The sequence below is a fragment of the Lepidochelys olivacea genome (assembly GCF_965140295.1).
Source record: "Lepidochelys olivacea isolate rLepOli2 genome assembly, chromosome: 6".
Lineage (NCBI taxonomy): Eukaryota > Metazoa > Chordata > Testudines > Cheloniidae > Lepidochelys > Lepidochelys olivacea.
Genome location: NC_140416.1, coordinates 113,910,168 through 113,932,201, shown reverse-complemented (window position 1 = coordinate 113,932,201; position 22,034 = coordinate 113,910,168). Strand labels below are relative to the sequence as shown.

Below are 22,034 nucleotides of genomic sequence, written 5' to 3'. Positions count from 1 at the left end.
AGTGAGTTAGTGGCAGAGTTGGAACTCTCGAGTTCCAGTTTCTTAGTCTCTTGCACTGTCCATTACACCATGCTGTGTCATGGTTATGGCACCCTGAAAGTCAGTGTTCTCAGAATTTTACACTTAATGCCTGCAGAATCTACTGGTAAAACTGGGGAAGTTTGCATGTTGTTACTGCTGCAGACTTCTTCTCTTACCTTTGGCACAGAAACAGGTCCTGAATTGTAGCAGATCCTCATGGGCTATAGTTGTTGCAGATATAAACTGATTTATAGGTCTCTGAAAAAAGTGAAGTACTTAAAATAATTTTGCTGGTGTTTAGTTTGATAGAGTGAGTACTTTTTGCCCTGTGTGCATTAATTAAAATCATCATAATAGAGTATTCATCTGGAAGATCAAACCTGCTAATTTTATTAGCAATATGTTTTACACTGGTCATTTACTTTAAGTTGATAAATCTACTAGAAAAACTTTGATTACTACATGTTATTTGTATTACAGTAGCAGCTAGACTGAGATTGGGACCCCACTGTGCCAGGTGTTGTCCAAAGACTCAGTAATAGGCAGTTCCTTCCCTGAAGAGCTTACAATCTAAATAGAAAAATCAGACGAGTGGTAGAATTATTCCCATTTTACAGATGGTAAACAAAAGCATAGAAAGTCTAAATGACTTGCCAAAAGTTACACTGGAAATCTGTAGCAGAGCTGGGGATTTAATGTCAATCTCCTGAATCCCTGCCCAGTGCTTACCACAGACTCTACCCTCCCATCCGATGCCAAAAAAAGACCAGCAGCCCCTTTAGTCATAGCTCAAACTGTGTGCTCCTATAGTCCATTAATTCGGTAAGACAGAATTGAGGGCTTTCATTGTGATGTATTGATCTCACTAACCACGTGGCTGCTATTGAATTCTTCTTTGTATTTTGCAATCAAAAGAGGCTGCTTTATATCACCTGCCTTTTGTTTTATTCTAGTGCACAAGAGTAGCTATCTAAGAAAATAGGGTTACATCCTGTAGCACAGTTCCACTCTAGTGTCAGAGGTGAGTGCTGACAGTTCAGAGGAGAGATGGTTAAAGTCCTGACTGTTCGCAGCAAATGACCAAGTCACTTATCCCAGCAGGGCCATCAGCAGTGGTTCACAGATGGTAAGGCCTGAAGGGACCATTAGATCTGATTTGACCTGTATATCACAGGCCGTGGAATTTTATCTAGTTACCCATTTACTTGAGCCCAGTATTTTGTGCTTGTCCACAGCATGACTTGTGTTTGGCTAGACTGTATTTTCCAGAAAGGAATCCAGTCTTGATTAGAAGTCATCAAGAGATGGAGAATATACCACTTCCCTTCATAATTTGTTCCAGTGGTTAATCACCCTTAGTACAGAGATAAGGAGGGTAAGGTAATGTATTTTATTGGACAAACTTCAAAAGATATTACCTCACCTACCTGGGATCAATACAGCTACAACACTGTCAGTCACTCTTACTGTTTATTTAAAAACAAAGTGTCTTTCTTTTATTTATTTTGTCTAGGTTTAAGCTACATGTATATGAGGCAACTAGTCCTCTTAACCAGCCTGGGAAAAGAATGAAAAGAGCAAATTATCCTGCCACACTTTATAAATGGGCTTCCAGCCTAATTGATTTTCCAGGAGCAGTATGGAAAATAATTGCAGTTGTACATGCAAATATCTCTCCTGCCTCCCAATTCCCCTGCTCCTGTCATGAGTTTGGTCAAATGTAGCAAAACCAGTAGAGTACATTCCGGGATGGAAGGAACCAGATTTTAGCTAGAATTTTTCAAATGAAGGAGATTGAGGGGAGTGGCTCCATATCTTTTAACGTTCTCTTTCTCCTCTGGATCCTATAGAGAAATGTTATATCAAAGAATTCTGATCACCCTTGAGATGGGACAAAGTTCAGGAATAAAAGTGTCTTGAGGCAATCAAACATGTAATCTCAGGTCCAATAAAGGTCTGTCAATAGAAGAGGGTGTGTGTTTTTCCAGGATTTTTTACAAGAGGCAATGATTGTTTATGTATAGGGAACTTGCTTCTACCACAGCTTGCAAAGTCAGGATTGTGTATGGTGGTGTGCATGTGGTAATCACTTAGTTTTTGTAATGTTATGGCTTTAACCTTTTATCAGGGAAAGAGTCTATTTGGAGGTTAGTCAAATATTTACAGACTAGGAGAGTCGGATGACAGCTACACAATTCTTTCTTTTTGTAATGGAAGTTCCTAAGTACAGTAAATGTGAAAAAGGTGAGCTGAAAGTTAAAAGGACACAACTGTGTTGTAACTGTTTAGTTCCACCTGCGGAGACATGTCTACGCTGTGGATGAAATGCTGGCCAGATTGGCAAAATTCCCATTTAGTTCGGGGGGGCAGGATTTCACTCTGGGTATTACTGATTGTTTTTGTTCTTTATTAAACACTGTGCTTTAGTCTTGTCTTTGTAGGGTACGACCAGGTAAGCAGATGGCATCTAAGGTGTGTTAGCACTGTCGTTTTTATAATATAGACAGGCCCCAAATATTTCAGGGGGTTGGGTGTCTTTCTTTTGGCTTTTGCATCTTGCTGTCTACCTCAGTTTTCCTCAGGTTTTTGCTACTTGTTGTCTTGTTTCCGCAGCAGAAAGCCCTAGTTGAAGGAATGTGGTTCCTAACCCCTCTCCTGTGGTATAGAAATCATCTTGAAATTAGTTTGATTTCTCAGCCTTTTCAACCCAGTACATGAACTTCCCTTCCAAGGTGCCATTTGGCCCATAGAGTTAAAATCTTTCACGCTTCCTGTGGTGGGACAGATTAAATCCATTATGGTTCCATAGTCCAGCAGAAAACCTTGCACAGCACAACTATGATTGGAGCCAGTCTCAATTATGACAGGTTTCAGAGTAACAATTAGTCTCAATTATAACATCTGAAGACATTCAAGGCCATGTCTGCATTCAAAGGCTTGCTATACTGGAAAACCCTCTTAATGTTGATGCAGCTTTACTGGCAAAAATGTCCTTTTGGTGGTATAACTTATACTAGTTCCCTGAGCAAAATAAGGTATACAGGCAATTTAACTACTTTGCTGGTATATTTGAGTCTACCCTAGGATTTTTGCCAGCGTGGATGTGCCGGCAAAAAATCGCACTCCTAACCAACATTGCTGTGGTGGCAAACCTTTTTAAACATAGACCGGACCAAAGGCTATGCTCTAAACTGAACAGTAGTCAGGCCTTTTAGAAGTGAACAGCCTTCCCCTGTAAAATAGCTATCTGCTTCCAGGGAGGAGAGACTAAGTGACATGCCCAAGATCACATAGTGAATCGGGTAGAGCTGAGGCTATCCTCCTCCTTCTGGTCCCAGGCTCTGTCCCCTTGGTTAGTGCTCTCCCTCTGTCTGAGAACTGACTTAGGCCCGGTCTACACTTAAAAATTAGCTTGACTTAGCTACATCACTGAGGGCTGTGGACAATTTGTGCTGTAGTTAGGTCGATGGAAGAATGTTTGGAGAGGTAGAGTATCTACCTCAAGGGAAAACCTCTTCTATTGACATAGGAAGCGTGTACAATATGGCAGAAAGCGGCACACCATAGCTGTGCTGCTGTAGCAGCTGTAGTGTGGACGTACCTTTATAGCCCTTCACAAATTTCAGAGATCAAGGACTTCCCAGTCCTCGCAACAATCCTATGAAGTAGGAAGTCATGGCATCATTATTTTACAAAATGTAACACTTGTTTATATTTTATTATTTCTTTGGGTTTATCAGCTCAAATGCAAGAGAGAGATGCACTGCAGGATGGAGAGGAGGCATGCCCATCACAACATGAAAAACGTCCACAGAAAATGCCAATTGTGAAACTAGCTGAGATTAGCACAGCATAGCAAAACAAACTGTGTACTCTATCCTGCCCAGATACCATCCCTCAATCAGTACCATTCCCCAAAAGCCAGGGCACCCTGAAACTCCACAATCTAGGACAATTTCTGACCTGAGGGAAGCAAGTTCCACACAGAGGATGCCTTCCAGCATCGGCCTTCTTTATATTGAGGCAGGGAGCTCTAGCCTGAGTGCCTCCACTGATCGCACCTGGTGCAGTATGGCCTGGTGTGATGATCTCTTAGCTAGGCAGGACACAGATCAGCTAGGGTTTTACAGGTAAAAATCAACGTCTAAAATTCCTCCTGGAAACCCACAGGCAGCCAGTGCAGATCACAAAGCACCAGTGCAATGTGCTTGCCTGGGGATGCCCTGTGTAATAAGCAGGCTTCTCCATTCTGCACCGGGTTCAGCACTCAGATTCATTTAAGAGCTAACCCCAAGCACAGAGCACTTTGCAGCAGTCAGATCTTGAGGTGACAAAGATGTGAATCACCATTATGAGATGCGCATCCAAAAGAAAAAGTTTCAATCTCCTGGCCAGACAGAATGAAACAGAAGCCTTCCCAGCCAGTTCTGAAACCTGATAATCAACTGTAATTGGGGAATCCAATCAGATCTCCAGTTAATGAACAAAAACTCTCAATTAGACGGGGGAGGCATCTTCTGGAGGATTGGGTGGGGAAACAGCAACAGCACCTAATCTGTCTGGGCGGGGCCTTAGCTGTCTTGCTGTCATACATATGCCAATTTTCACACAAACACCAGGAAAGGTGCTTAACTGTGTTAACTCAGTGCTGTATGTTTGTCTCTTTCAACTCAGATATCAGAATCTTGATGATCCTGTAACCTCTGCTCCCTCACTACCTAGCCTAGCTACAGGTATCATGTGGTGATGTGGGGTTTGTATGAGCATCTCCTAATTTTAGTTAATTATTTTCCTTCCCTCCAAAAGATTTTTAAAAGCACTCTTATCCATTCCCCTTGGTTTTTCTGGCAGTCACTTCAGTGCGGGGGAGTGTAGTTTATAAACTGAAGTCACATAACTTTGGAGCTGAGTACTTTGAGCATATATTCTTAGGGCCACATCCTGTCCTTGACTTGTGTGTGCCCTTGGCACACGCAGTATGTGAGTGAGCTTGTATGGACGTCGTATATGGCTCTTAATGCCAGAGAAGTAAAGCTACTGCAGAATATCTCTAGTTCAAAGTGAACTGCAGTGTTTTGGTCTTTGTTTTTAAAAGCAAAATAATTCCACATAAATAATAATATATTTCAAAACAGAGCCCTCAGTTGATAAGAGCTGTTTTTTTCCAAATATTTTTTTAAAATGTATTTATTTGTAATTAAGTCTGTAGATTTAAACATCCAAAAATTTCTTACAGCTGATCCTTATTATAGTTTTCTTTCTTAAATAAACTTCAATATGTGTGGCTTTTACTTTTGCTTGCAACCGAAACAATGTAGTTGTTTTTTAGCAAACGCTAGATGGCCTTCTAACAAATGACTTTTTTTTTTTGGTGTGTGTGTGTGTGCTTAGAGAGCAGTAGGAACTCGCGCTCCATTGAGTTTTCTCATGTTACTTTCTTGCTGTAGAGGAAAACTGAGCTAATCTTTATTTTTTTTAATGAATGCAGTATGAGTTGAGGTAAGCCGTGGCTCCTGATTCTGTATTAAAGGAATGAGTACCACAATATTCTGAAGTCCTCTTGTTAAGAAGGTAGAGGGAAACAAAGTTTTCAGTGAGAGTTGGATTGGGTCTTAACTTTACAAAGTTGACATATCTGCACTGAAGACTTCTAAAGTACCGTATACTTTACAGTTTAGATCTTGTTTCTGCACATGCTTAAGCATGTGCTTAACTGTATGTATGAGTAATCCAATTTGGGTGACTACTTGGATGTGCAAAATTAAGCTCTTGAGTTTTTGCAGGATCAGGACCCTAGCTGTTTGCCAGTGCAGTAATTTACCACATCCTGTGTTAGCTTCATGACTCTCAGAGCATTTTGGGGTTCATCGGCATTGTACACAAACTTTGTTTCCAACAAAAGTAATCTCAGGGGTGTTTCCTTTAACAAGCATGTATCTTTAAAGTACTTTCATATTTATCAGTAGTAAGATGATTATGCAATATTTAGCTGCTTTATAAAGATAAGATGGGATTATAATAAAGCATAGCTCTTATATAGCATTTTTTTTTATCAGTAGGTCTCAAAGCACTCAAAGGGGGTCCAGGTTTTTATCCAGCTGGGGAAACTGAGGTACAGAGTGGTGAAGTGACTTGCCCAAGGTCACTGACCAGGCCTGTGCTTAAGCCAGGAATAGAACCCAGGTCTCCTGAAAGTCCCAGTCCAGTGGGGATGAATGTTCGTTTTGATTTTCTTAGGATTTTATATTGCCACCTATCACGAGGATCTGAGTGACTCTGAAGCTCAGCCTTTCCAAAATCACCTTTTCAGTCTGTGGACACAACTTATGGTACCTTGATCTCAGGGCACCCACAATCAGGTGAACAGGCATCTAAATAAGTACAATTTCAAGTGTAATTAACTGTGCCAGCAGAATTTTTATTACTGTGATAGCACCTAGAGACCAGGGCCCAGTTGTGCTAGGCACTGTCCTGGCATAAAAAAGAGACCGTGCCTGCCCCAAAGAGCCTACAGTCTCAGTGTACATATAGGCAACAGGGGGCTCAAACAGATGAAGCACAAGGAAATCAATGATACTGATCAGCCTGAAAAACTGCCACAGCAGACCAGTACCTAACCATTGCTGAGTGTTTTGTAAGCATCACAGTTGGTAGTGGAGGCTGTGTTGAGACCTGCATGAAAGCCAGGACCTAAACAATTATTTTAAAAGTGGGATGAAAACAAAACTCTTCTACTAGAGTCTCCTGTTGGGAGACTTTGAAGAGTTCAGCCAGAAACGTGCAGCGGCCGTCAAAAAATGAACAGAATGGTGGGAATCAATAAGAAAGGGATAGACAATAAGACAGAAAATATCATGTTGCTTCTATATAAATCCATGGTACTCCCACAACTTGAATACTGTGTTCAGATGTGGTTGCCCCATCTCAAAAAAGGTATATTGGAATTGGGGAAAAAAGGTTCAGAAAAGAGCAACAAAAATGATTAGGGGTATAGAACTGCTTCCATATGAGGAGAGAGTAATAAGACTGAGACTTTTCAGCTTGGAGAAGAGATGACTAAGTGGGGATATGATAGCGGTCTATAAAATCATGACTGGTGTGGAGAAAGTAAATAAGGAAGTGCTGTTTACTCCTTCTCATAACACAAGAACTAGGGGCCAAAAAAAGAAATTAATAGGCAGCAGGTTTAAAACAACAAAAGGAAGTATTTTTTCACACAATGCACAGTCAACCTGTGGAACTCCTTGCCAGAGGATGTTGTGAAGGCCAAGACTATAACGGGTCAAAAAAGAAATAGATAAATTCATGGAGGATAGATCCATCAATGGCTATTAGCCAGGAGGACCAGGGATCATAGAATCATAGAATATCAGGGTTGGAAGGGACCCCAGAAGGTCATCTAGTCCAACCCCCTGCTCGAAGCAGGACCAATTCCCAGTTAAATCATCCCAGCCAGGGCTTTGTCAAGCCTGACTTTAAAAACCTCTAAGGAAGGAGATTCTACCACCTCCCTAGGTAACGCATTCCAGTGTTTCACCACCCTCTTAGTGAAAAAGTTTTTCCTAATATCCAATCTAAACCTCCCCCACTGCAACTTGAGACCATTACTCCTCGTTCTGTCATCTGCTACCATTGAGAACAGTCTAGAGCCATCCTCTTTGGAACCCCCTTTCAGGTAGTTGAAAGCAGCTATCAAATCCCCCCTCATTCTTCTCTTCTGCAGGCTAAACAATCCCAGCTCCCTCAGCCTCTCCTCATAAGTCATGTGTTCCAGTCCCCTAATCATTTTTGTTGCCCTTCGCTGGACTCTCTCCAATTTATCCACATCCTTCTTGAAGTGTGGGGCCCGAAACTGGACACAGTACTCCAGATGAGGCCTCACCAATGTCGAATAGAGGGGAACGATCACGTCCCTCGATCTGCTCGCTATGCCCCTACTTATACATCCCAAAATGCCATTGGCCTTCTTGGCAACAAGGGCACACTGCTGACTCATATCCAGCTTCTCGTCCACTGTCACCCCTAGGTCCTTTTCCGCAGAACTGCTGCCTAGCCATTCGGTCCCTAGTCTGTAGCTGTGCAGATGGTGTCCCTAGCCTCTGTTTGCCAGAAGCTGGGAATGGGTGAAGGGATGGATCACTTGATGATTATCTGTTCTGTACTTCTGGGGAACTTGGCATTGGCCACTGTCGGAAGACCAGATACTGGGCTAGATGGAGCTTTGATCTGACCCAGTATGGCCATACTTATGTACTTAAATTCAGCCAGACCCTTGGGTGCACCTGTGCTCCTGCAACTTTTCCACTCTCTGCTTGATCTCAGAGGCAGCATCAGGCTGGTTTGTTCCCCTCCGGTGCAAGTTAGAGCTGCCTCAAGGGTGGTTCCAACAAGCCCAAGTTGCAGGAGGGCAGTGTGCTCTGATCATGTCCTTTCTTGCCTCTGGCCTCCCTGGGGTTGGGGCTAAGCGGGTGGCATAGTGCTGGTTCCACTGGCTTTACATCACCCTGGAATTCCCTTCTGCAGCAGGAATCCCGTGCTGCCATACTGGGGGAGCTCCTTTCCATTTCTGCCGTGGGAGTGGGGTATTGGAGCTGGAGCCGTGGCTCAGGCTCTGGCCCTGCATGATCACGTGTCTAAGACTTAGCAGGGTTCCTGTTAATGGTGACCTTGTCCCTGATTATTTTATTTAGTGTTTTTCCTTGTAACACCCATCACCATGGTATCTGAGCACTTCACAGACATAAACTGACGCTCACAAGATCCCTGTCAGCTAGGGAAGTGCTGGCACTAGTTTGGGAACTGCAGCAGCATTCTTCTGTCCAGTATCATATCCATGGCTGTAGACACATATATAATGGAGTTCTGTGTGTTTCACCCGTCAGATATTTGGCACCCACACAGACCTCCCTCATGGGAAAACTGTGGGTCGATCATAAACGTATACTCGGTGAGAAGTAGGCAGGCCTAGCAAAACCCTGAATGTACCACCTGTAAACTGAAACCTTATATCTTTTGCCCAGCATCTGGATGAAGGACTAAAATCTTAGGCCATGAAGTTTATTGTTGGTCTTGGTAGCTGAATAACTGCCTTGGTAGTCATGAGTAACTGGGGTGCTCATCCTGTTACCAGTAGCTGTTCACTTAAGCCAGATGCTCACCTAATTCCCATCGATTTCTGTCGAAGTTAGTTACCTGAATACCTTTGAGGATCTGAGCCTTAGAAACCTCCTTCTATTTTGACTTGCTTTAGACTATTCTGATCATTCTCTCCCATGAAACTGGTTGGTAAGGTACTGAATGGAGCGGGCTGCAGACAGGTGTGGTCGTACATTTTGGGATTGGGAATCAACACACCCTGGTGACTGTCTGGAATTTCAATTCCATGCTTTAAACCTTTTTATTTTTCCTATGTCTCTTGAGTGCCATGCAACTGCTGTGAGGATGAGAGAACTTGGAAGTATAGGGTGGGATTTTCAAAAGCCCAATTTCTTGGTTAATTTCTGTTTTTCCCCTCCCATCCCAGGCAAATGAGAGAGAGACTGAAGACTCAAGTTGCTCAGATGAAGGAGAGAGTCCCTGGATTCAGACCAGGACTTGCAATTTTGCAGGTATTGTTGCCTTCTTTAAAAACAAAAAAAAATGAAAAAGCCCTTCTGCTCTGTAATGCTAATTGTAAGACCATGGAAAACTGATTGTCTTCATCTGAAATGACTCAGCAAAATAATGCTTTAAAACAAAAATTCCTACTGAACACAGTGTAGCAGTGTGATTATCTGTGTGTCTGTTACTGGGGTCCAGGAAAAGTCGCCCCCCCCCCCCGAACCTGTCTGACCTTCCCCTCAATCTGGTTTGATTTGTTTTCATTCTTCTTCTTTTAATGTGAAAACACTTCACAAGTATAGACTGCTACACAAATCCTGTATTATCTACTAACAGCAAACCTCACTAGTAGACTCTTTTTCACGTCTTTTTACCTTATATGACCGCAAGATATACCTGCTTTTGTAATTCCCACAAACATAGGTTGTTGCATCAGAAATCAACTTAATGATGTGGTGATTAGGGTGATTGACTCAGTTCTTGCTGCTAGGGAATGTGAAAGAGAATCTAACATGAAAAAGTTTAGTTACTGTGAATGTAACAAAACTCTACGAGCTGTAGTCTGGCTTTTCCATGGCACCCATCCAAACATAAAAGCCATCCTGCAAGCCCAAATGGGAATATTAGCATGAGTAAAAGTGCAGGCCTATACGTTTGGCAGATTTGGCAGAATGCAGCGTCTTCTGTGCTGTTGTGAAAAATAGAAGTTATCTGGTCAGAAGCATTTTTCAATCTCAAATTGAGTAGGTGTAAAGAGCAGCTATCATGTCACAGGAATGAATGCTGTGGGTGGAGAGAATTTATGGGATTTGAAATGAATGTTTACAGAAGTGGTCTCTGTCCTTGTCCACCCTCATTTATCTGTCTATTAGAAACATAGAATATCAGGGTTGGAAGGGACCTCAGAATGTCATCTGTCCAACCTCCTGCTCAAAGCAGGACCAATCCCCAACTAAATCATCCCAGGCAGGGCTTTGTCAAGCCTGACCTTAAAAACCTGTAAGGAAGGAGATTACACCACTTCCCTAAGTAACCCATTCCAGTGCTTCACCACCCTCCTAGTGAAAAAGTTTTTCCTAATATCCAACCCTCCCCCACTGCAACTTGAGACCATTACTCCTTGTTCTGTCATCTGGTACCACTGAAAACATTAGATCCATCCTCTTTGGAACCCCCTTTCAGGTAGTTTGAAAGCAGCTATCAAATCCCCTCATTCTTCTCTTCTGCAGACTAAATAATCCCAGTTCCCTCAGCCTCTCCTCATCAGTCATGTGCTCCAGCCCCCTAATCATTTTTGTTGCCCTCCGCTGGACGCTTTCCAGTTTTTCCACATCCTTCTTGTAGTTTGGGGCCCAAAACTGGACACACTATTCCAGATGTGGTCTCACCAATGCCGAATAGAGGGGAATGATCACGTCCCTCGATCCCCTGGCAATGCTTCTACTTATACAGCCCAAAATGCCGTTAGCCTTCTTGGCAACAAGGGCACACTGTTGACTCATATCCATCTTCTCGTCACTGGAACCCCTAGGTCCTTTTCTGCAGAACTGCTGCCTAGCCACTCTGGCCCTAGTCTGTAGCAGGGCATGGGATTCTTCTGTCCTAAGTGCAGGACTCTGCACCTGTCCTTGTTGAACCTCCTCAGATTTCTTTTGGCCCAATCCTCTAATTTGTCTAGGTCCCTCTGTATCCTATCCCTGCCCTCCAGCGTATCTACCACTCCTCCCAGTTTAGTGCCATTCGCAGACTTGCTGAGGGTGCAATATAAAGCCCTGCTGAGGGTACAATATAAAGCCCTACTGAGGGTGGCTGAATTATCTGCCTCTCTATCTTTATCTATCAACCAAAATACAAAACTCTTCACCATCTGGGGCACAAAAGTAGCTGACCTCTGTACACTGCAATCTGTACACTGTACACTTTCATTTTGGCTGTACCAGACAGGAAGATTGAAGCAGCATTATACAAAACCACTTGTTAATTTGAAAGCTATTTTTTAGGCTCACTCGCCAGAAGAACATCCACAAAACATCTGGAAGACTTAAATTCATTCTTCAGATTATTAGCAGCTTGGATAGCATCAGCTAGTGTTATTGCACTGCATAGCACAATGGTAGACTAGCCTTGTCCATGGTGTGCATGGTAAGAAATTGCAGGCCATGGTGTTTTCTAATCTTGCCGGTAATTTGCTACTGGAATAGCTTGCAGTTTCTACATCTGAATGAAGTAGGGCTTTATATTTTTTTAGCAGCTTAGCCAGGAGAAGAGCCTCTTTGTTGTACATAGGATAATTATCTATTTCTTCAATCAACTGATAAAATGCAGTGTCCTAAGATGACTGTATTGTTGGAGTGTAACTAGATGGTTTTGCTTTATTTGTTTTGCTCGAGTAGGAAGAAATGCATGTTGAGTGGTAAACTGCATCCTTACCAGTCAAGCCTTCCACAGATGTCCTGCGCAACATGTCGTCATCTCCTTGTTGAAGTGCTGCATCTCTTAGATTGGTTGCTTACTCAAACGTTTCTATTTTAAGAAGTGTCGTCTTGTATTTTGTGTGTGTTTGCTCTCAAGGAAACACTACAACAGGACTGATAGTTGGAGGACATGGTTGCTCTGGTGGCTATAGAAGCAGTGACCATAGAATCATAGAATATCAGGGTTGGAAGGGACCTCAGGAGGTCATCTAGTCCAACCCCCTGCTCAAAAGCAGGACCCATCCCCAATTAAATCATCCCAGCCAGGGCTTTGTCAAGCCTGACCTTAAAAACCTCTAAGGAAGGAGATTCCACCACCTCCCTAGGCAACGCATTCCAGTGTTTCACCACCCTCCTAGTGAAAAAGTTTTTCCTAATATCCAACCTAAACCTCCCCCACTGCAACTTGAGACCATTACTCCTTGTCCTGTCCTCTTCCACCACTGAGAATAGTCTAGAACCATCCTCTCTGGAACCACCTCTCAGGTAGTTGAAAGCAGCTATCAAATCCCCCCTCATTCTTCTCTTCTGCAGACTAAACAATCCCAGTTCCCTCAGCTTCTCCTCATAAGTCATGTGTTCCAGACCCCTAATCATTTTTGTTGCCCTTCGCTGGACTCTTTCCAATTTATCCACATCCTTCTTGTAGTGTGGGGCCCAAAACTGGACACAGTACTCCAGATGAGGCCTCACCAATGTCGAATAGAGGGGGACGATCACGTCCCTCGATCTGCTGGCTATGCCCCTACTTATACATCCCAAAATGCCATTGGCCTTCTTGGCAACAAGGGCACACTGCTGACTCATATCCAGCTTCTCATCCACTGTCACCCCTAGGTCCTTTTCCGCAGGACTGCTGTCTAGCCATTCGGTCCCTAGTCTGTAGCTGTACATTGGCTTCTTCCGTCCTAAGTGCAGGACCCTGCACTTATCCTTATTGAACCTCATCAGATTTCTTTTGGCCCAATCCTCCAATTTGTCTAGGTGCGCTCTGATCAGCTTCAGAGTCTGTTTTGTTTTCTTGGGTTCAGCACAACTGAGACATGTGCCAAATTCATATTGTGTATTTTTGAAAGTAACTCCTATATTAGGGTGCTGATGCCCCATCATCTAAACTAGAAAACTCATTCAGTAGCCATCAGTACAGTTCATCCCCCCCATGCCTTCTGCTACCAGCATCACAGACGTCTGTCCAATACTGGTGGCTTTTGACAGTTTTTTGCATTCTTTTGAATTTATTGACAAATCACACATTTTTTCACCTTTTTTTGTGTGGAGAGTCTTTTTCTTTTTGATGTGAGCCTTAAGGGGCTTTAATCCTCCATGTCTTCATATACTCTAGCTTCTCTGTAGAGGTAAAATCCCCAAGTATATTGTTAGCATTACTACCACCATTTTTCATTTTGTACAAGTATAAGACTTGTGCTAAATCAGATACAAATTAGATCTATATGTTAGTATCAAAAATGCCATTTTTGTTTAGTGAGCACTTTAATGGAAGCCCAATATGAAGCTGTGTATTGTAATTTCTAACACTAATACTGACCTGTGGATAAGTGACGCTAATTAAAAAACTAGTTTTATACTCTTTCAAAGGCTAGTACTTTATGCATAGGCAATTACAAATTAAAACCAAATACCAGGCAGATTAGCTGCTATGTTGTGTGTACAAAACCTTACAAATGGAGACGCATAACCAGGAATTCACGTACCTTTCTGTCTACCCACTGTGCAGTACAAATGGTGGGCATGCAATCTACTGCTGTTGGTGCACAGCCTTCGGAGTGGGACTGATCTAGTCAGCAAATTTCAATTGAAAATATAGAAAACTATTATCCCTAGTGAGATACTTGGACAGCTAAGATTACGCGATGTGAAAACATGTCATCTTAACATATTGCAAAATGTTGATATTTGCCATTTTTGCCACATGCTAAACAGCGTTGTCATTTCTGGGGGGGAAAAAAAGCTTGCCTATGCAATGCCAATAAAAGTCTTTTAATACATTGTCATTTGATAGCTCTGAGCAATAAACACCATGTTAAGGTGTTGAAATTAATGTAAACATAAAAATCTGTAGTCAGTAATGTTGCAGTGTGTTTGAAACTGCAAAAAATTACCCTTTATTTTGGGGAGCATTGTTTCACTTTGTCTACAGGTTTAGGGCACCATTTGACAGCTCCACATTGTATCTCATCTAAACATACATAAAGTAAGCTTTCAAATGATATGTGATGTGGGTGTGTGTAGAGTGGGTACATTAAACTCTGAAAATATGGCCCTTTATGGAGAATTGCCACACGTCTGTTAGTGCAGAATTTCCCTCTGATGTACCTCAACCCTGCATTGTCTCAGAGAAATTCAGTCCTCATGGCCCATTCAGTCCTTGGCATCACTGTGACTTACAAGGATGCCAGATGTGATGGTGGTTTCTATGGTAAGTTTGCCCATTTACTAGACTGGTGTTACCAGTCTGTTTCACATAGGCTAGCATACAGCATTTTACAGCTGCAAAATCCCATATCCATTAATAATTGCCTGAGCCATCTGTCTTGCAGCTGTTTGATTTAACAGTGCAGGGTAATTAATTGCAGGTGGGCAGGGAAACTCTTCCTGGTCTGTGTAGATTCTCATGCATTTATCTCCATTTCATTAGGTTACATTGGGTACTATACATGGCCATTTTGTTCATGAACAAAATCTCAAGCTGTACGTTGAAAGCAGAGTTTGAACATTCTCTTTCTCACACTAAAAACAGATGTTTTCTATTTCTTCATGTCTCCCACTGCCATCTCCACATTTTCTTCCCTTTCGCCCCTACAGACATGGCCTTCCTGAGCTGGTCTGCAAAGCTGCTCCCCCAACAATACCCTTAAGATCCATCGTTGCTGTAGCTTCTGTACAAGAAATTAGCTAGCTGTGGGAGCTGGGGATATAGTTTGATAAAAAATCAAGACGACAAGTGCCACTCATCACCTTGGCCATTTTCCTTGTTTCCATGCCCCCCACCTTTCTTTAGACATCAGACTCTTCCAAGCAGGGACACTGTCTTTGTATGGGGATGCCAGGTTTCGGGCGCTTCAATAATACAAGTAGTAGTAATTGCTTGTTACAGCTTTATGTGGGGAGCAGAGTTAGCCATCTGTAATCCAGTCATTAGGGAGCAGCATTTCTGGAGTTCACCCTGTTGTCTGCTGGAGTCTTGCCAGCTCTCCCTGATATTGTTCTTGCTACACAGAGTCTTTCTTTGACAAATTAGGCTGGAGTATGCATCCTGCTTTCTGAAGCCTGGCAGCACTGTAATCACCTGATACCAAGAATTACAAGCTTGTGTCCCACGTCACTTTCTCTTACATTTTGAGCTTGATTTTGGTTATTTACAGCACAGCGATGCTGGAAAACTGTCAGTGGAAATTTTAAGAGACAACTGGCATAAGATGCCCAATGCCCGTTAGTTTGGGGCACCTTGTTGCCATATATGCCTTTGAATATCCATAAAAACGCACCCATATATATGTATGCACTAGGGCTGTCAAATGATTTTAAAAAATCACAATCACGATTAAAAAATAGTTGTGATTAGTTGCAGTTTTAATCACACTATTAATAATAGAAAGCCAATTTAAATGTATTATACATATTTTTGGATGTTTTCTACTTTTTCAAATATATTGATTTCAATTACAATGCAAAGTGTTCAGTGTTTATATTATTTTTGATTACGAATATTTGCATTGTAAACAATTTTTTAAAAAGTCAAAGCATGAATGAGCATACGAATGTTTAGCATATCTGGCACATAAATATCTTGCAACGCCAGCTACAACAGTACCATGCGAATGCCTTTTCTCAATTTCGGGTGATGTTTATCTCCCCTAAATGTAAACAAACTTGTTTGTCTTAGTGATTGGGTGAACAAGAAGCAGGACTGAGTGCACTTGTAGGCTATAAAGTTTAACATTTTCTGGTTTTGAGTGCAGTTATGTAGAAAAAAATTCTACATTTGTAAGTTGCATTTTCACAATAAAGAGATTGCACTACAGCTGTGGTTCTCAACCAGGGGTTCACATATTCCTGGAGGTACGCAGAGGTCTTCCAGGGGTTACATCAGCTCATTTAAATATTTCCCTAGCCTTACAACAGGCAACATAAAAAGCACTAGTAAAGTCAATACCAACTAAGATGTCATACAGCTAAAGATTTGTTTATACTGCTCTATATACTATACACTGAATTGTAAGTATAATATTTATACTCCAGTTGATTTATTTTATAATTATTGGTAGAAATGAGAAAGTAAGCAATTTTTCAGTAATATTGTATTGTCACTGTTGTATTTTTATGTCTGATTTTGTAAGTAAGTCGTTTTTAATGGACGTGAAACTTGGAGGTACACAAGACAAATCAGACTCCTAAAATGAGTATGGTAGTCTGGAAAGGTTCAGAGCCACTGCACTACAGTACTTGTACGAGGTGAATTAAAAATACTATTTATTTGGCTGTCTTTTTTACAGTGCAAATATTTGCACTAAAAAGTAATAATATAAAGTGAGTGCTGTACACTTTGTATTCTGAGTTGTGACTGAAATCAGTATATTTGAAAATGTAGAAAAACATCCAAAAATATTTATTTATTAATTCATTTAAATTGGTTTATTATTGTTTAATAGTGTGATTAAAACTGGGATTAATCATGACTATACACACATAATTAGACTTTGTGTATATCAAATAGGCCCAACTTGCCTGATGGCCTTAATCAAGTAATTGGGTGTTTCATAAATGAAATGAGCTCAGTTCAGAATCAATACACATTCACGCCGCTAGCAGTGAATCTCTCCCAGTATGGACATCCTTCTGAAGCCCCCAGGAGCAGTGCAGTTAGGATCTTGACCTGTTGCTCCAACACTAAAGGACATGCAGGTATATTAGTGTGTTTAGATACAAGTATCCAGGCAAGGGAGATGCTGCTTAAATATGTGCAGCAGCAAGGTTTGCTGTGTCAAGAGGGGCATCGTGAATGAGGTGAAGGCCAGGGGTTTAATTGTGTGTGTGTGTGTGTGTGTGTAACCTGAACTCCTACTTTGAACTGACATAGAAGCCGAGTATCTGAGCTTAGATCTTGATGTTTTTTGGTGGTGGGGTTTCCTCCCTGCATGCTCTGACTCTGGTGGAAATTCGACATGAGCACATATCAGTATTGTATGCTGCCAGACAATGAGGTCAAGAGTGTCTCCTTGTCTCCTCACCACCTCAGGACCCCTGCCCTCAATCAGAGGAAGCAAATAACTGGTGACTATTTCAGTGTGGAAATGTTGTTGATTTCACTGCATGCACAGCAGTGGTTCACATCCGATGTAGCCTCTGATAATTGGTGTGTCCAAAAACTCTCTCTTATTCTTAAACCGTGCTTCATAGCCGTAACTCTACATAGCGTGTTCTGCACTATGGGAAGTTGCTGTCTTCTGTCAGTGATCAATAAGGCTGTGATCAATCCTGGCAGTGCTATTGGGTATAAAACTGTCTGTGTTTGCAAGTCACGTTAATACATTTTAGATTTAACTTTTTCAGGAAAGAGACTGGGCATTTTTCTCTGCTTTGGAATGTACCATATTAAAGGCTTTCAAAAGGCATAAATGGCTGCTATTTAGAAAATTAGCCAAACTGTTTACCCATCTTTCACTTAAAAGGACATTTCCCATTAGCTCTGTCTGGCTGTATCCCTTTGCTATAGGAAGACTCTTGAGTCAAGCTGTCCCTGTAATATAACTACAGTTGAACAAAGGAACAGTCATTCAAATTCAGATATATATATTTCTGTCTATCTGTATCTCTGCTTTCCATTGTGACTTGTCTCTTTCCTTTCACCCTCTAGGTTGGGGATCGAGATGATTCAAATATCTACATTAGCATGAAGCTGAAGGCTGCTGCTGAGGTAATGCCTAGATCATAACTTTGATTTTCTTCGTAAATATTATACACCCCACCCCACGCGCACGAGGTAGTAAAAACGTGCCTTTAAAGCCTTCAATATAGCTATACCTATGCAAACCCTTAATGTAGACAAGCTGCACTGATATAAACTGGGGCTTGCACTGTGTGGATTACTCTGGCAACATCAGTGTAGTTAGTTGGTGCAAATGTTTATAGTGTAGACAAGCTTTTAGTTTCGTGTGCCCACTGCACTGTTCTGTCCTCTGGCTTAGCCAGCCCCTAGACCCCTGCCCGTTATACCTCATTAAGGCATACACCTGCAGTTGCTTCATTTCAGCTCATTGCCCTGCAGCCACTGTATGCTACAGTACACCCTGTCTTGTGGAAGGGGAAATTGGCCCGTTGTCCAAAATGTTGGTTGATGTCTTGTTGCTGTTTGCTAGCATTCTAGAGCAGTGTCCTTTTTGTCAGTCCTAGTACAGCAGCTGCTATCAAGCTGAATTGCCATCCCATAACTAGGGATTCTCTTTCTTTTGTAACCTATGTTACAGTGTAGGGTAATAAAAACAATGACAGAAAAGTTAACTCAGCGGGGTACTAATCTTCTCTTTGGTTTATGTACTTCTGAGTAACAGAACTTTATTGCCTGTCCCTCAGTCAGACTAGAAAGCATGATAGATTCTATCGCAAGCCTGGGCTGGAATGAGAGAATTGCCACGCTGTTTTTACATAGTGCCTCTTACGTCAAGTAGAAAACCAGATCACTTCTGAGTTCTCTTTTGCAGATTGGGATCAATGCCAATCACATTAAGCTGCCAAACACTGCAACAGAAGCTGAGGTAAGTGACTTGGTCAGTCTCGTTAAGAAGCCCTTAATTTTGGTTTGGTATTAAAAAGATAAAATGTGTGTGTATTTCTTTGACCTATCTTTTCATATAAAGAAACACTTGCCTTTAAGGGGTGTAAAAAGGAGAGATCACCAAATGCTGAACATTTTTAAAGAATTTAATCTAGATGTTTCTGAAAAGACAAATCCACAAGTAATTTATATTTTTATATGGGAGAACTAAACATTGTGTGTGTGGTGTTCCCAAATTCTATCCAGCTAGAAAATGCAACGTTCAAGTACTTGCACCAGACTTGTTTAAATGTATCATTCTTAATGTTTTTATCCTGTCCCCACTTTAAATGTATAGGTGCTGAGGTGCATCACTGCTTTGAATGAAGACCCTGCAGTTCATGGATTTATAGTACAATTGCCTCTTGAGACAGATCAACCCATCAGTACAGAGAAAGTGACCAATGCTGTTGCCCCTGAAAAAGATGTAGATGGGTAAGCTGATTTTTGCAGTTGGAGGGTAATTGTTTTTGCATACAACTTGCTCTCTTTCCTTTAAAACTATCCCTTTAAAATAAGGATTCTAAATTTAACAAATAACTTTAAAATATATAAATGTTGGTGTTATGGAATAACAGTTAGTGTAACTTTAAGATCCTATTCCTGGCACATACATACCATTGTCCCCTCCCTTCATATACTTTAGGTTAACTAGCATCAATGCTGGGAAACTTTCCAGAGGTGACCTTGGAGACTGCTTCATCCCCTGTACACCCAAAGGATGCATGGAGCTTATCAGGCAGACAGGTAAGTAATTAAAGTATATTTGAAGGACTGATGGTTCTCCTTAGTCCTGTCCTCATTATTGATGAGTACACTGTGTGTCAGTCCCTTGATGAGCTGTAAAATTACACTTAGTGTGCAGTATATGATAGCCTTTTCTAAAAGCACTAGTTTTCCTTGAGGTGCCAACCCCTGTCCCTCTGCCTTCTTAAAGCTCTTCACCTTCCACTTCTTGACCTTCAAAGCCCCATTGCGTGGACAGCTGTGTTTTCTAGCCAAGGATGACTAATTTTGACTTTCCTAAGAGCCACAGCTGGATCCATGCTGACTAATGGCTCTGGAATAAAGTTCAATTAATTGACAGCTGGGATGTGCCCAGGTTGTTTGGACTGCTAACCTAAAACCGAATCTTCTTATGTTTCAGGCATCCAAATTGCAGGTAAAAAAGCAGTGGTGGTTGGACGCAGTAAGATAGTCGGTGCTCCAATGCATGACCTTCTACTGTGGAGCCATGCAACTGTAACCACTTGCCACACAAAGACTGCGGCACTGGCTGAGGAGGTAAGGATAAGGTGTTTATTTAAACCCTGTACAATATATACACATGCCTGTCTCTTTCCACAAATGAATTTTCAAAAAATAAGATGAAAAAAAGCCTGTACTTCAGAAGCTTCTATTAAGATTAACGCCCAAAAAGCTTTTCACAGAGGTCTTTAAAATTGCTCACGAGACTGGTCCCATTTTCCTGCTCAACAGCAAGAGTAAATCACAGCAATGGTGTGGTGGCAGTATTGACACCTACTTGGATTTTTCCAGACAATTGGCATGCTTCAGCAGTCAGGCAAAAGAGTGGATGTGTTTTAATGTGTAACAGATCAGAAAAGCTGCAGTGCTCTATGGTACTGTAAAACAGGACTCGGGTATTCCTATGGTGTTTAAAGTGGGAATAACAAAACTGACCCAACCTCACAAGGTTGTTGTTAGGCTTATTAATGGTTTAAGTGCGAAGTATTAATAAAATCTCAAATATAAATTTTCTCCCTTTTAATATAAAGAAAAATCAAAAAGATAACTACTTCCTATGAAAAACTAGATGGGGTGAAGGAAGTATTGAAATGACCCTCATAACAGATTTCTGTTTGCATCTTTAACTATAGAGCTTTGAGTAGGTCTGCCAGACTTACCAATATGGTCTAAGTGAGCGGTCATGCCAAATTACAGTGCATTTTGTGTTACAACCTCATGAATGTTAAAAGAATAAATCCATAATTAATAATGATTTTGAGCCAGAAGACTGGATTGCTAACACTGGGTGGTTTAGAGGCCTGTGCAGGAGGTATGGTTGATGGCTTTCTGAGATGTGCTGGCTCTATCTCCAACCAGCCTACTTTGAAAAGAATAGCTCTGCTGTAGGAAACTCTAGAGGTTAACTTGAGGAGAAGAAAAGAATGTACGGTAGTGTTAAGCATGGGCTGGAACATAGGGTCCTTGCCTGGGAATCGGGACACATGGATTCTACTCCCACCTCTGCCACTGACCTGCCGTGTGACATTGAGCATGTCACTTAGCTTCTCTGTTCTGCCTCCTTTGTCTCCTTAGGTTATAAGCTCTTCAGGGCAGGGATTCTCTCTCACTATATCAGTGTACAGTGTATGTGCCTGCCCCAATGGAGTCCCCCTCCTGGTTGGAGCTTCTGTGTGCTATTGTAATACCAACAATAATAATAGATATAACTCTGACCTGCATTAACAGAGATGAATGGTTATAAAGATCAAATAGAGTCAGCATGAGGTGGAAAGGTGACCTCCAGGTGCTCCTGATTTAACTCCATGCCTCTGAATTCAGTCATGAGGTCTTCACAGTAGCCATAGAAATATTTCCTTCCCACCCATCCCTGGGCTTCCAGGAGGATTTTTGTTTTGTGTTGGGGACACTGTTGCTTTTTTGAATATGCAAATAACTAAAAGTAAACCGAAAATGACCTGCTTTGTATCTGCTGTAGTGACACAGATATTTTGATAGGTTAGTAAAGCTGATATCCTGGTGGTTGCGGCTGGTAAACCTGAAATGGTGAAAGGGGAATGGATTAAACCCGGTGCTGTAGTAATAGACTGTGGAATCAACCATATACCAGGTAAGCATGTGTGTGGGGGTGGGGGGTATTACACCGTTGCTGCATCTTGCTGGAGACCTCTACTTAAACTTGAAGGACTATTGTCTTGAAGCATAATATAACTTGCAAACCACTGGAGGGTCTGGCAGAAAATCAACTGGCTATGGATTTTTGTCTAAGGGTTAATTTAACTACTTTTTGTCGCTTGTAAAGAAGAAACAGATGGTTTGGCTCATTCTGGTTTTTTCCCTTCATTTTTAATCCAAGTTAC

The 22,034-nt window shown here is 41.7% G+C and overlaps 1 protein-coding gene across 1 annotated transcript in view; it reads left to right on the top strand.

Moving 5' to 3' along the window:
- Positions 1-22,034, top strand: part of MTHFD1 (methylenetetrahydrofolate dehydrogenase, cyclohydrolase and formyltetrahydrofolate synthetase 1) — a 68,552-nt gene that overhangs the window by 4,005 nt on the left and 42,513 nt on the right. The window contains 7 exon segments of the mRNA XM_084632046.1: positions 9,545-9,629; positions 17,971-18,030; positions 18,815-18,868; positions 19,226-19,362; positions 19,574-19,674; positions 20,075-20,211; positions 21,673-21,784. Coding sequence (XP_084488172.1) covers positions 9,545-9,629; positions 17,971-18,030; positions 18,815-18,868; positions 19,226-19,362; positions 19,574-19,674; positions 20,075-20,211; positions 21,673-21,784 — 686 coding nt within the window.